Consider the following 15190-nt stretch of genomic DNA (forward strand, 5'->3'; position numbering starts at 1 on the left):
TCATTTCATGCATCTCAATAAATTACATTAAATGATGTAATTTTCATGATGATCATCCCTCATACGATCATTTCATGATCGCGTGAAGATGTTGAAGGTAGCATTTGATGAAGAAGTGAGTACAGATGACATTGAATTGCTACGTAAATGGTTATCACAGATGAGACATCCTCCATCCATTCTTCTCACCTTTCCATTCATTCGACTGCACTGCGCCATGCCTGCCATGGCCAAGTCTAAGGAGAAGAACGTTTCGCTCAAGTTGGTGTTTCTCAATTTTCTCCATGTCCCGTTTGTTCGTTCACGTAGCCTATGTTCTACCAACATCCACCTAAACATTTCGTAACATTTCTTAAGCATTGAAACGAAAAAAGAAATCTAATATATTTTGTTGGTTGTGTGAAATGCTATGTTTTGCGTGCTTATACATGTGATTTTCATCAGTTGTTCAAGAGCAAGAGTTAGAAGATAACGATATATGAAACTTGGTTTAAACCGTCAAAAAGAACGGTGAAAACAACGCGAGACTGATGACACTTTAACCGTTTTTGCTCAATTGCCAACAAAATTTGTTGAATATTTTTCATATTTTCGCTTTTTAGAAATTTCGCCAAAAAGACTCTATTGAAAACAGCTCGTAAGGCAGGAATTAAAACGAAGGATTACTCAACTTCGAAAAGATCGACAAAGTATTTTCTGCCTACACCTCCACTCAACAGAAAAGTGCCATACAATTACAACCACTTAACACTCGAGTACACTGACGAACAGTTCCATAATTACAACGATGAACTTTCTGGTTTGTTGATTCAATGTTTTATGATAACCACTTTTCCAGGTCGCTGCATAGTTTCAGAACTAATTTGATAGTCGTTAGGTTGTTCAGTATGTTGATCAATTAGTTTTCAGTTATCTTCTGCTGTATTTTTCATGAGGTTTTGTTTAGTTTCGTTTATTATTTTGCCTATTAGTCACTTAACATGTTAAATTTTTTGTATGACATCAAAAGTCAAATATATATCGAAAAATTTTGATCTTACATAAAAAAAATCTTCTTTTTCATACAGTTATAGATGAGCAAGAAGTAAAAGTGCAAATACTTAACGAAGCCAAAAACCTCGAACGCATCTCCGAGAGGTCATACTGCCGAGATTTTTTTCGTCTGGGTTTGGGTTCCCTGCATTCGTCGAGCACGCACCACCCGATCCGACCGAGACCCGATCAGTTTCGATTGTCAACTGTCAACATCAATTCATCTTATGCTGTATGTTTCAGGTCAGTTCAATGATGTGTGTGTGTGTGTGTGTGTGTGCGTGTGTGTGTGTGTGTGTGTGTGTGTGTGCTTGTTGTAAACATATATTTGTGTGTGCTTATATATATGTTGTCTATTCATGCATGTATATGCAATTTGCCAGTACTAACATCTTCAAATGTTAAATTTTTATACGATGATGGTTTGACACTTTAAATATGTGGACATATTTTACCGATTGCTGATAAATTGTGTTTAAACTGATATGAAAGAATGTTTTCACATTGTTGAAACGTGCTTCTCATACATCTGACCACCATTGATAAGAGGAAGACATGTTTCTTATGCATTCAGTTATCCAGCTGTCCTGCCTGTTCCCTATTCTATATCGGATGACTGCCTACAAAAGATCTGTAAAAGTCACAAACTGAACAGGTATGTTAATGTTTTGAGTGCTTGCTTCTCGTTAACGTTGAATCAGTCAACGACCGTCATTTTCTGTTGTTTTTGTTCGTCGATATTATTGTTTATTATTATTATTTTAAACTGTTTACTAATATTACTCTTACTGCATGTTGTTATTTATGTTGATGCAAAAGTTAACGTGCTGTTGTAGATTTCCAGTTGCGACATGGAGGCATCCAACAACGAAGGCCCTTCTGATCAGAGGCAGTGGTTTCTATGGCAAGAGGGTGATGGGAGTTTTCAAAGGACATTACAGCAATCCAGCTGGTTCGTTCCTCTGCTTGTTTGTTTCTTGTTAACTAGATTATAACTCAATATTATTATTGATTATATATGCTTTTAATTTTAATAATTTAAAATTGCCTAACTTATTGAATTAAGTGAATTATAAATAAACACACACACACCACACACACACACACACTGCGACACAACTACTTGCATTTGTAAAACCAATAACAGCATCAGCTATAAAAACATAAAAAACATTAACTGCACTGCAACTGCAACAACATTCATAAACAACACTAAATGAACAAACAACAATACCTCCAACAGGAAGTCCGCAAGTCGATAGCAATGTGGCCTCAACAATGACAATGGAGCAGGAAAAATATTTCAGCTCCATCATCTCATGCACTCCACCTGGTAAAGATACTTCAAGTTTTCTGCCATACCTTTTATTAACTTGGCCCACTTTTAAATATCAAACACTCACCAAAAAAGCAACCCATCACCACCATCATCATAACACCTTTCATCTTCCTCACTCCCTCCATCACGAAAATGACTTCACCACCGACAACAACGATGGCAATGATGTTGCCGATCTTAATTCTAAAGGTGCCGAATCGAAATGCAACACACTGACACATAAATTATCATCTGCCTCATCTACATCATCATCTTTTTTCACGAGAACTTCAAGCAGAAGGGGTACATTGAAGGGATATTTTTCTAGTGGAAAATTTGAAACCCTGAAAAGAAATCTTTTAGAAACTCCTTTTTCTAAGAAATTGAGTGCGTTAGCAATAGAATAATGAGAAGGATGATGCGAACGATAAGGCTTGTTATTAGTTTTTTTTTCTGATTGCATCTCTTTCAATTAATCACTTTCTTCTATTGGAAGGCTTCAAATTATTACAATAATGTGTAACTGTACGATCATCAGAGTGGTCATGGTCGTGGAGAATACGTGCTTCTAATTCGGAAAATTGTTTGATCATCTTTCATTAAATTATTTACTTGTGAATTAGCTTGACACTATTTTAAGAATTAGATGAATAAATGAATGAATAAATTCTATTTATAACTAGAAAGAGCAATGATAGTCTGACTCTTCCATCCATCTATTCATTTATTTATTCCATGCACAGCCCACTTAATTCATCCAACAGTTAAATTCTGATTGTGATCACCATCATTGCTACTATTACTTTATATTAATAATTAAACATTCCAGCAGTTTTAATTGATTTATTAGTTTATTTTATTTTTTGAAAACCTAATAAAAAAACCGTCAAATCTCTCTATTCCTCGCCTGCACCACCACACACACCACAACACACACACAAACACACATACACACATACATACACACACGTTTTCATTTACCAGATCATCTGCTTATTTTAATTTTTGTGGCTTCCGGCTTTTTGTTTTTATTAACATCCCTTGGTCATATAGGCTTAAATAAATTTCATGTGTACTGACCCTACCTTTATAAAATGTTTTAAATGGAATGGAATCATTTCATTGCAATCAAGCTTTATTTCGAAGCCTAGAACAGTTCATTGTTAAGGGTCGTTAAGTAGCACTTGTCTTAAACCATCAACTTACCTCATATGCAACCTGGAAGGAGCGTTTCCGTTATATAGAAAGACATTAATTAATTCATGAAATGCTTTCATTTGAAAAAACACTTTAACTCCATTTCCTCTTTTGATTCCCCGTTTCTTCTCCTTACCCAGCTTTCTCCATTTTAATAACTATTTTAATCCTGTCCATATTTAACAATTTTTGATTTAGTTAGCTTTTTGGAGTTATTGGATAGATTTGAGTTATTTTCATTTTGTTTTAATTTTAGGTAAATTAGGTTTATAGCTTAGTTGTGATTATTTGTATTTTTCATTTTATTAGTAGCGTTATATATGGTGTTTCTTTTTACGTGTGGTAGTTTGTGTTAGTGGTTTTGTATTGTCCGAGGGTAATATTAAAAAGAGAGCAATATTAAAAAATTCTGACGTGATCTATTTGTTTGTTAGGATATATTTAATTGTGTTAAAATTTGATATATTATATAGCCCCCGTTGCATTATAAATTTGCAATAGCACATAATACATAAACGACTCATCCATTCCTAACGATATTCAACATAACCTCCTAACAAGTATAACAATAACATCGTCTTCATATCTAGTGAGAAGTTCATCATTCTTGCTGGTCCCACCACATCCACAAACTCCTTCAAATGTGGCCAACCACAAGCCGCAAGTTCCAAGCAATCAAAGAGATACCCTTTCATTTATAGCCAGTCAAACGCGACAAGGTTTTCAAAAAGTTCTCACTAATTTAAAAACTTCGTCAATTAGAGAGTTAGGCAATATTGGTCTGCATAAGCAACATAAAGAGCATCCTTCCACATTTGTGATGCATGATAACGGCAAACAACTAATTGACGCTTGTACGTTGCTTTCATCTTGTTTTTGTTTTACTTGTTATATGGCTTATGAGAACTTATTTTAGTTTAATTGGTTTCCGCTTTCTAAATTGTCAGGATATTTTGTGTATATCACGACATATTATTTGATGGGGATGTTACGATGTGCTTTACTGTTGTTTGCATTCATTTCAATTAATGGAGTTATGCAATTTTTTAGCGTTTTTGTGCTTTATTTTTATTTTCATCATAACGTTTTACTAATATCTTCTTTTTATGCATGATTCAAATTTTAACAAATATTGTTCGCTTGTTCGTTAATTTTTTTGGAATCCAGTACTAATTTTTCAAATTTTAATATATAATTCCTTTTAAGTTTTCTTCTCCAAGCATAAAAACTAATTAAATTTAAATAAATCTCTTTCATCTTCACTTCTAACTTACATCAGCTCTATCAAGGTCTTCAATGAAAGGCCTGAGAGACAAGAGACCAATCTCTGCTATGACCATGGGAAAGAAGTTACAAACAGAAAGTCCGGTCGCAACGCCAATGAAGCAGCAACAAAATGGTTTCACATTAAATACTAACTCGATGATGTGCGACATGTCGAACAGCTTTTACAAGTCTACTCTGTATGTTCTTGGCGAGAAAGCTCAAATGAAGGTTTGTTCTTTGGTTTTTTTTTTGAGTTTTCATTTTATTACTCTAAAACGCAATTTATCATGTAGAGTTTGTTTGAATTATAAATATTTTTAAATGATGAGTTTATTTTTTAATTTCTTTTTCAAAGTACTCTAATATATCATTTTTATTTAAAACTTACTCACTAGGGCTTAAGAGTTGAATCACTTGGCAAATGCGATTTTGTTCCAATTGATTTCAACGAAGTGCGCAATGTGAAGGCGAGTTTCAAGAAGCTGATGCGAGCCTGCGTGCCCAGCAGCAACATACCGACAACAAACGCGACGCTGGGTGGACAGGAACAGGCGAGTAATGATGGGAAGCGAGGAGGAATGTTGAGGTGGATCCAGGAGTCAGGTTGGATGGGACAAATTGAGAATATCCTGAAAGTTGCAGGACTTGCAATTGATCTTATCGATCTTCAAGGATCTTCTGTCATGATCTGTCTGGAAGATGGATGGGATTTCACTACGCAGGCGCGTAACTTCATTGCTCCAACTGTTTTGTTTAATTCATTCACTAGTTTATAGATGAAAGTTTAAAGCAATGCATCAATTATAATATAACTGCATTATAAGGAGTCTAGTTTTTTTATTAATTCTACTATATTATATAAAATCTGTTACTAATTTGTTTTATGAAACTTAACTACGGCGTGCATTCATATATGAACTGTTGAAGCTCGCTCTACCAATTCACTGCGTTTTTTTTAAGTAAATTATATCATAAAAAATATATTTTTTGTATTATTCACTCGGGGCTGTTGTTCTTATATTTATAATTTTCCAAAAGAATTATGAAACACGATCGTACTTTATTTAATTTAAAGGTCATGTCAGTGTCACAAATTCTTCTCGACCCTTACTACCGGACCATTGAGGGCTTCAAAGTTCTTATTGAAAAGGAATGGATGGCTTTCGGTCATCGTTTCAGTCACCGTAGCAATCAAACTGAAGCTAACCAGGCCAGCGGATTCGCTCCGATATTTCTGCAATTTCTTGATGTTGTACATCAAGTTAGTTTCGTTCGTTTTTCTCATTTAGTTTTTAAAAGTATATTTCAGTTAACTATGTACTTTCAAATTTTGAATAAATTTTATTTTATGTGATTTATTTTTTTCAAGATACACAACCAGTTTCCAATGTCGTTCGAGTTCAATCAATTTTATTTACGCTTCCTCGCTTTCCACCATCTCTCCAATCGCTTTCGAACATTCATGCTGGATTCTGAGTTGAAAAGAGTTGAGTTGGGCTGGCACACTCGCGACCAGAACTATCGACACGACAACGACCCCAACGAAACTGACCGTAACAGTTTGGACCTGCCATCATCCACTGATCCTCCAGATAATCCTTCCTGCACTCCGCATCAATTCCATCACGGACACTATCACGGTTCCGAGTCCAATTCAACATTTTATGGGGCGGATACTTTGATACATCCATACCAACAACATCAACGAGCTCCAGGAGCGAAAAATGCTTTCCTATCAGTCTGGGATTACATTGATTACTATCACAAGAGATCACCTGTATTTTACAACTTCCTATATTGTTCTCGTGATCACGAAACGGTTGGTTGCTTGTAGAGATAGAAAATTTACTTATTCTCTCAATTTATTAACGATTGACTGGCCAATTGGTTGAATTAGTTATCCATTTCAATGTTCATTGATATTGTCATTTAGGTACTGCGTCCATATTCCACGTGTTCCAACTTAAAGGTTTGGGACTATTACTTTTCCGAGAGTTTATGTTCTGGAACTCTGTATGACCTTGAATTGAGAGATTTTGACCTTCAAAGAGATGGAGGTGACCATCAGGATAACATTTCAAACGCATGCGAATCACCCTCCAAGTCTTCAAGCAGCACCAGGTCATTTACCTCTTCGTTACCTGCTTTTCAATTCATTATTTCTTGACGTTGTAATCATTCATACTCGGTCTCTTTGACTATTGTGTGTACTGTCAGTAGTTCTTAAGCCGGCTGGGACCTGAGCAGTAACATAATGTAATGCACTTGTTCAATTTCCGACGTTTGCCTAAAAAGCAGATTTGATGTTCCAGCTGCAAACAGACAAAAATTAGAAAGGCATTCATCATTATAAATTAATACCCCATACAAACTAAGTCAACGTCAATTAATAATATTTATGAGTGCAGCAACCAGCAGCAGCAGGCGATGAACAGGAGGTTGATGAACGGCTGTTACGACAACGTGGAGATGTTGCAGCCCGATTCTTGCAGCCATCTCCTCATGGTTTGTCACTACTGCATCCTTATCAGTGCATTCATTCATGTTACCTTCATACTACTACTACTACCACTCTTACGTTAATAGTTTAATACTAAATTATTTATCGATACAATACAAAAAATTAGCTGGTAAGCACGTGAACCTTGCATTTTAGCTGATGCCTTTGTAATTAATATTTCCGATAAATTTTCTAGCCCCTATTTTAAAATGATGTAAGTAGTTTTAGAGAATATAACATCCTGATGTCTGAAAAATAAAATTTTAAAAAGGAAATTTTCAAGTTGAATTCTGAGCTGAACAATCGACCTGCTCCTAGAGGATGGATTGAGCAATGGGAGAGTTTGGAAGTACCCACCCACGAGTTGTCTTCAGCAGTATCCATGGCAACTAACCACCAATCAGGTGGCTTATGGGAGGAACAACGAAGGAGATTGGCCATTCAACAATCCAATCACAAAAAGCTTGCTGTTAGAATTAATTTTTGTTGTTTGTTTTTGTGAAATTTTATTACATGCAGATAAAATTATTGAATTTTACTCAGTTATTTTGTACAGCTGCCATTAAGTAATGGCGACGCGGTGGTGTAATAGTTAAGGCGCCTGGCATTGTCGACGCAGTATCCTGGTTCGAATGTAAATAGATCCCCACCTATCACATGCAAAAGTGTGTGATGATTTAATTCACGTGTATTTGCATACACTGTGTGTTGTTATAATAACCTCTGGGGATTATTTACAAGAGAATAATAACAATAATAATAAGGCAATTGTTCTAACTTATCAACGCTATTAAAACCAATCGATCTATCAATGAGAAAACTTGCTGACATTGAACCAGGTTGAGATGTTGTGCAAGAACAAACACTTGGCTTCATTGTCCTCGACCTCAGCTCCGAACCATTACAACAACGGTTTCCAAGATGACGTCAACAGCAAGATGATCTTCTCACACATGCACTCATTCATGCCCCACTACTACACAACACCCACGCAATGCAATTACTGTACACAAATCGTATGGGGCTTCATCAAATCAGGTTGGTTACTTCTTATCTTTTTTAATGTTTTCCAGTGGTTACAATTGTAAAACCAATTATACCAATAATGATTGTATGCTTATTTGTCTAGGACCCGTATATTTATTTAGTTCGCGTTTGGTTTCTGTTTTATGATTTGTGTGTTGGTTCTAATCTCGTGTGTTAAGTTGAACTCTTCAAAAATTCCAGTTGTTTATATAGTAGCACACCATACACCTGTGTATGTTACATTGGTTAACGTAATAACAGAATTGTCTGTTTGTACCAACAGCATGTAGGTCAATAAATGCAATAAAATATGTACACGCACGTGTAGGTTACCACTGTGCTGATTGTAACTACAGCTGTCATGAGAAATGTTTGAGTCTTGTGCCACAGAACTGCACAGGTATGATTAGCGTGGATTCATTGATGAATGTCATGGTTGCATGTTTTTTTGGTCGTGTGGGCTATAGTTGCATTACATAAAATTCCTGCTTGAGCTGATAAGTTTAATTGCGATTTAATTACGGTAAGATTGACGATATTATTTTTTTTTTTCGATAACACAATAATGTGTGTGCGACAACGAGGCATGTTGAATTTGTTTTCAGGAATAAAGAATTTATCAGACGTTGACGACACCAGCCATGTTCACAGTTCTGCTGCGATGATGAGTGCAACCATGAATCAACCTTATATCGGTCAGTTGATTTATTGATTGGTTAAATAAGATGTACATTGTACATCGGTGATTTCGTTCGTCGATTGGTTGATATCCAACTTATTCATAGTCATTCAATCCATTTGTAGAGCTGGATGAATGTAATATACATTATACACTGATCGAATTTGGAGAAAATTATATTTCTTTTTTTAATTTGTTCATTGCTTCAAAAGCCTTGGTTCTTGTGTTTTCTTATGATGAATTAAATATTATTTTTAATAATAATGATAACATATTATTATTACTACTAATTATGTGTTATGTCCATAAACTTATTCATGCCTGTTTGTTCAGGTGCTACACGCAAAGAGGGGTCAGCTGAGACGTATTTAGATTTTCCGACTGAATCCAACGAGCATCGAACGCACGAAGGTCTGCTAATTTTTATGATAATTTTTTAGCTGTTGTCGTTTTTTGTGGCTGGTCGTGTTTGTTTGTTGCCTCGTTTAGGCTCCTTATTATCTTGCTACTTTTTTCTTTATTCAATTTATATCCATTTAATCTCTTTTTTTATTAATTTGTTTATCTGTAAATTTTCATAAAAAACTATCATTTATTGAATCATTGAACGCACTTGATAATTTATGTTGGCAGGCTACTTGTACAAGAGAGGAGTGATGCTGAAAGGATGGAAATTGAGATGGTTCGTCTTGGATTCTGTTAAGCATCAGGTCACTATTAATAAACTTTAATTACTTCAGCCTTTTATGGCAACTCATCTTAGTACCTTCATCGTCAATCACATCATGACTGACTGTCATCAGCACTGGCGACAACTTCGCCACAACATGACCATTAATACGATCTTTAAAACAAACCACCAGCTGAGATATTACGACAGCCCGGAAGATGCGCACTGCAAAGGATTCGTCGACCTGGCTGATGTCGTTTCAGTGGCCAACATCAAGAACGTCCCTGGCGCTCCCAAGAAATCTGATGACGGCTCGTTCTTTGAGGTTACTGACTAGACTGCTGCTTGCTTCACTGTCGCTATCATTATTTCATTACTATGCTGAACTGGCCAGCAATGTAAATAAGCCGAACATTCACATTTAAATCTATTGTTCTTTGTGCGTGGATTTAATCTTTCCTTCGCTGTGCTCAATTATTTTTTTTCCAATTTTCAACAGTTGAAAACTATAAGAAGGGTGTACCACTTCTATGCAACTGATTCCAATTCCGTGCAAGACTGGATTGATAAGATTCAACTGTGCATTTAAACAAGGATGATGATGATGACGAAGAAAATGATGATGAGGAAGAAGATGATGAGGATGGTGATAACTTTCATTAATGATAACGAACAATTCCACAAAATAATTAACGATAGCCCAACCACTAATTATGCTGATGATTTTATTTTTACAAATACGGTTGTAAAGTTTATAATTTGTCATCTGTATTGTTGCACTATTTTTTTACTTGTGTATTTAAATTAATAAATAACTTTTCTAATGTTTCATTGTTTTTAGCTTGGTGACAATTATCATACATTTTATACGCTTAACTATTTTTCTTGATACCAAATTGCATGTTTTATAAAGAGGACTGGTCAATCTTTTAACAGGTTTAATTTTATTTTTCTTGGCTGATCGTTCAACATGGTACGTCAATCTCTGCTGTTAGCATGACATAACATAGACAAACTGACTAATAACTAGTAAAACATTTGTAAGTTTATTAATTAATCTACTTAAAGAAGCCAATAACTTAATGAAGCCAATATGCTTGATGTTTAGATGTTCAACCTCTCTCTTTGTCAATGCAAACTTATTCTTCGATGTTTAGATTATTAGGTTTAATGATTCTCGATTTTAATTTCAAAATATGTACACACCACACATACACACACATTATATATATATATATATATATATATATATATATATATATATATATATATATATTATAACGCTATTTTATCTTGTATCTTGTTAAAAAATAGTCATGACAATAATTTTATTTATTATTACTAAACAAAAAACTGCAATTTTTTTTATATTTTGATTTGTTTGTACGTAATTAATAACTGAGCCATGGTATTGTAAATAAATGAAACATCTTTCAACCTTTTTGATTATTGAAATTAGTTATTTCGTTCCGTTACTAAGATTTGTAAAACAAATTAATATGGCCTACACTTTTAGGAGGAGTTAACTAGGTGATTGCCATCAACAAATAATCAATTTAATCTATAAATAGATGCATTTATTTTGCACTAGAACTAACGATTTTAATTTATACAATGTTTATTTCTCTTAGTCATTTCATTGTGTTTCTGTTTATGTTTCTGTGATGTCATCAATACTTAACTTATTTTATTCATTTCCTATTCATTATAATTATTGTTTTAATTAAGTTTGTGTTCATCGGTGATGCTTATATATATATTATATATATATATACGCAATTATATCTAATTAAGATTGTATAACCAAATTTATATGTACTGTACATAATACCAATATATGTGTGTATGTTTGTGCCATGCATAGTTTTAAAATACCAGTTGTTTTGCCCTTATATCGATTGTAATTAGCTGTTACGTTCGTTTTATCTTTACCTTAATACTATGTCCGACAATGTTCAATCTTGTTAAAGCATATTTTTAGCCGAGTAACTCTAAATAAACAAGGAAGAATTGATAGATAAATAAATAATTGTTTTAGTGTCTCCATAGCATGACAAAGTTGAGCTATACGTGACTCTTTAAATAATAATAATTTGTACAGTTGTAAAGATATTAATGGATTAGGTTTTCAAAAACACAATCCCAACTATTGCCTGGCTTCAACTAGTCTTTATTCTCTTCTTGACACGCTTTTGGAAATTTATTTGTAATATGTAATATTTTTGTCTATTTTCGTAGTTAGCATTTTACTGGACCAATTAAATTGAGTTGGTGATAAATTTTTTGATTTAATCAGATTTAGTTATATAAATAAAATGTTTATTATCAAGCATTTTTACATTTTTTGAAATTTTCATTAAAATATAACTCCATAATAAATTGAAAAGAGAAGTGCCTTGGTGACGAAGCTAAAAACTTTTCGGGACAAAAAGACAAACGGTATATTTTTATATTTAACATTTTATCATGGATATAGTTTATTATAGTTCATTTATTATATATATCCATGAATTTTATCATACTTCAAGAGGATGAGTAAATCGCTATAAGGCACTATTTGCATAACTAATATTAAACTTACACGCTAAAAACATTTGGCAAATTATTGTTGCTGTAGAGCAGAAACATCGAAAATGTTTTCGAAAATCATCTAAAGCCAAAAATTCGGTCGAATTCATTAAAAAGGCGCGCTAAACTGCTTCACTTCGCAAAACGCTGAACTGACAACCGTTTTTAGAAATTCAAATTAGGTAGCGTCCGTGCTTCCGTAATAACAAATTCAATACCGCAACAAATGAATAACTTTTGGACGGTTTCGTCTATCCTCTTTATCATTCCTGTTTGTGCTTTTTGTGCGTTGGGTACTCCTCCCAATTTGAGAGATATTTACATCGGCAAATGTTACGAATATGTTGAAGTAGTTAAAAAAGACGCCTTTTACAGACCCGAGTGAGTTTCAAATTTAAATCTATTAAAACTGGTTTTAAAACGTTTGTTATTTATTTCAATCTTGCTTTTCTTGAGTTTTGGCCCAGTCGTAATCGACATACCTGTTTCAGCTGTCCGGTTTATATGTTTTAATCTGTAAAGAATAGCGAAAAATCAACCAGATTCAGACTAATAGTTTAAAATTGATTTTTGTTGATTTTCGAAGTTTATTATTCATTGCAAAAGTTACTACAAAAAATGTTTTTATAACAATTTATTTGATCAGACATTAGGCTTCATTTTTTCCACAATAATATAGCGACAGGGAGGTGGACTGTGAAAAGCTGTATGATCTTTTTCTGGAGGCATTTGTTGGAAGAGATCCGTGTGATGTTCCACCAGAAAGATACAGAGCTTATGTAGATGCGTCTGCTCATGAGATGACTATTCATAATAGAGTAAGTAAGCTGCTAATTATATTTCTTTTTAAGCAAAAAATTAGTGCCCATCTTCATGTTGAGTCACTTGAAGGTCACCAGCTCTGGTCTGCCAAAAAGGATGAGGCAAGAATTGCGCAAAAAGAATTTAAATTTTGACGAGCCTAGGATAAATTCATAGTAGACGCTCACATTATTAGGCATATACGCATTATTTTATTCGTTTAGCTATGACAATGGTTGTAAGTTTTGTAAATTAATTTTTATTCAAATGACTATGCAACTGTTATATATATTTATAAGGCTCTTTTAGCCACTGGAAATACGAAGCCGTTTATTTATCAGATAGCAAACATGGGTTTAAGGTATTTTACAATGGTTGACACTTTGACCGGTCAGTGTTCTTTTCATGCAATTCATTTTGTTACCATTTCTCTCTCTTGTTTTAAGTTATATAACATATTTAAAAAAAATTTTTTTAAATAATTCCTCGACCAGTTTATCCTGTAAATGAATTTGTTTGGTGTGGTAAGAAGAACTCGGATGAATTAAATACAGAAAGTTGTCCCGACTACGGATTTTGTGTTAACCTGTCTTATGTTACTTTATACTCCGAGCTCTCAAGAAAGGTTTCAGTTAGAAATCTCTTTCTCTGGCTCATTTCATTTATATTTCATCCAATTATGTATGATTTATTATTTTTGTCACAATTAAAACGAAATAATACATAATTAGATGCAATGTTAATTGAGTTTTCTAGTATTCTTATCAACAACTTTGATGGTGTGGTGATGCAATATATTTTATATCCGAGTTCTGACTTTCTGAAATGACAAATCAGAAATCATTGAATTATATCTGAATTGTAGAATATTAAAACTCAAGCTTGTTTTATTATATTCAGTTATTCAGCAAATATTTATTTCAAATTATTATTTTACAAATAGTCCGATTTTTCAACAAACGTTTCAATGCATCTTGAAATTATTGTTTCAGCACGTTCGCCAGATGTCAGGCACGTTGCACGTCCTCTTCAATGGCAGTTCTAGACCAATGTTTTCTTTTCGCAGGTCTACTACAATTAACATAATTTGGAATAAGTTTTAACTCCAACATCTTTAGTACATTTTCATTTTTATTGGTGTCGTTTAACTTTGTGGTTATTAAAATGCAGAAATATGGAGAGAATGATTGTTGTATGACAATGAATGATTGCGTGACCAACCCACACAGCTACCTGGTTCAACACGAATTGATCCATATTAATAAGACAAAGGTGAAGAAGATACTTGCTCATGTTCTCAACATTCCTCCTCATTCAGAGGCTGGCAAATCGAACGAGGGGTAAGTTTAGAGAAGCATACTGGCAGTGCATGTGCAAATTAGTCAACTCTTTCGCAGCGGTTTTATGCTTCTGCATTACTTCTGAGTTTTTAATGTTTAAAATGATAAATTTAATTGATCAAGAGTTTACAAGTGAATGCATCAACTTTTTGTAACAGGGAGACATGTCAAAGTTTGCTTGCTTTCAGGGAATACGTTGAAAAAGAAGGCATGCAGTATGAGTGCAGAGAGAATGAAAAGTTGGTCTTCCCGATGTGAACATTTATTAAAATTTTCATCAAATTTAATTATTTCGTTCACAATTTCATTAGAGACATATATTGTATACATTTGAGTTGCACCATGCCGGAGTAGTTAAAGTGACTGGCTCTGCTCACCTGTCACATGCATTGTGTGTCATGCGTCCATTCACGCCCGTTCATATTTGAGAAACACTGAAGAAAGAATTGTAAAGAAATGTATATGTTGTTGAAAGTTGCTAGGATGTTATAATATGTTTAATAATTTGTAATGATTCCTTGACCAAATTTCTACAGTAAATTTCAGTACTTGCAATGCATCGTCAATCCCCATTGGAGATGTACCTTGCCGTTTCCGAGAGACCGATATCAAAAGCGGCAGCCTTATTAAAGCTGCCTATCGATTTTTTTTACATAAAATACATTTGCATTTTTAATATTTTAATTAATTTGTAATATAATTTTCTTGTTTATGTGGTAAACTAATTGTTCATTCCTATGTGAGTTTATCGAAGAAAGTCTTAAATAATCCGAAAACAAGTTTAGTTAGTTTT

At 33.8% G+C, this 15190-nt stretch overlaps 2 protein-coding genes across 2 annotated transcripts in view; both read left to right on the forward strand.

Annotated features, from left to right (window-relative positions):
* Positions 1–10277, forward strand: part of HELRODRAFT_77859 (hypothetical protein) — a gene marked incomplete at both ends in the record, with an annotated part of 38673 nt that extends 28396 nt beyond the window's left edge. The window contains 20 exons of the mRNA XM_009018233.1: positions 89–261; positions 603–799; positions 1068–1275; positions 1607–1687; positions 1869–1984; positions 2288–2380; positions 4827–5041; positions 5209–5539; positions 5899–6074; positions 6183–6372; positions 6523–6632; positions 6747–6916; positions 7252–7318; positions 7585–7801; positions 8235–8351; positions 8668–8805; positions 9352–9429; positions 9652–9728; positions 9882–10013; positions 10188–10277. Of these exons, the coding sequence (XP_009016481.1) occupies positions 89–261; positions 603–799; positions 1068–1275; positions 1607–1687; positions 1869–1984; positions 2288–2380; positions 4827–5041; positions 5209–5539; positions 5899–6074; positions 6183–6372; positions 6523–6632; positions 6747–6916; positions 7252–7318; positions 7585–7801; positions 8235–8351; positions 8668–8805; positions 9352–9429; positions 9652–9728; positions 9882–10013; positions 10188–10277 (2976 nt within the window). The remainder of the gene's footprint in view (positions 1–88; positions 262–602; positions 800–1067; positions 1276–1606; positions 1688–1868; positions 1985–2287; positions 2381–4826; positions 5042–5208; positions 5540–5898; positions 6075–6182; positions 6373–6522; positions 6633–6746; positions 6917–7251; positions 7319–7584; positions 7802–8234; positions 8352–8667; positions 8806–9351; positions 9430–9651; positions 9729–9881; positions 10014–10187) is intronic.
* Positions 10278–12482: 2205 nt separating this feature from the next.
* HELRODRAFT_171506 (hypothetical protein) lies at positions 12483–14655 on the forward strand (the record flags this gene model as incomplete). The annotated part of the gene is made up of 7 exons (XM_009018234.1): positions 12483–12637; positions 12942–13074; positions 13357–13447; positions 13552–13682; positions 14050–14123; positions 14287–14397; positions 14556–14655. 7 exons carry the CDS (start codon positions 12483–12485, stop codon positions 14653–14655), a joined length of 795 nt encoding a protein of 264 aa, XP_009016482.1.
* Between the last annotated feature and the right edge of the window lie 535 nt (positions 14656–15190).

Source organism: Helobdella robusta (genome assembly GCF_000326865.2).
Source record: "Helobdella robusta unplaced genomic scaffold HELROscaffold_21, whole genome shotgun sequence".
NCBI lineage: Eukaryota > Metazoa > Annelida > Clitellata > Rhynchobdellida > Glossiphoniidae > Helobdella > Helobdella robusta.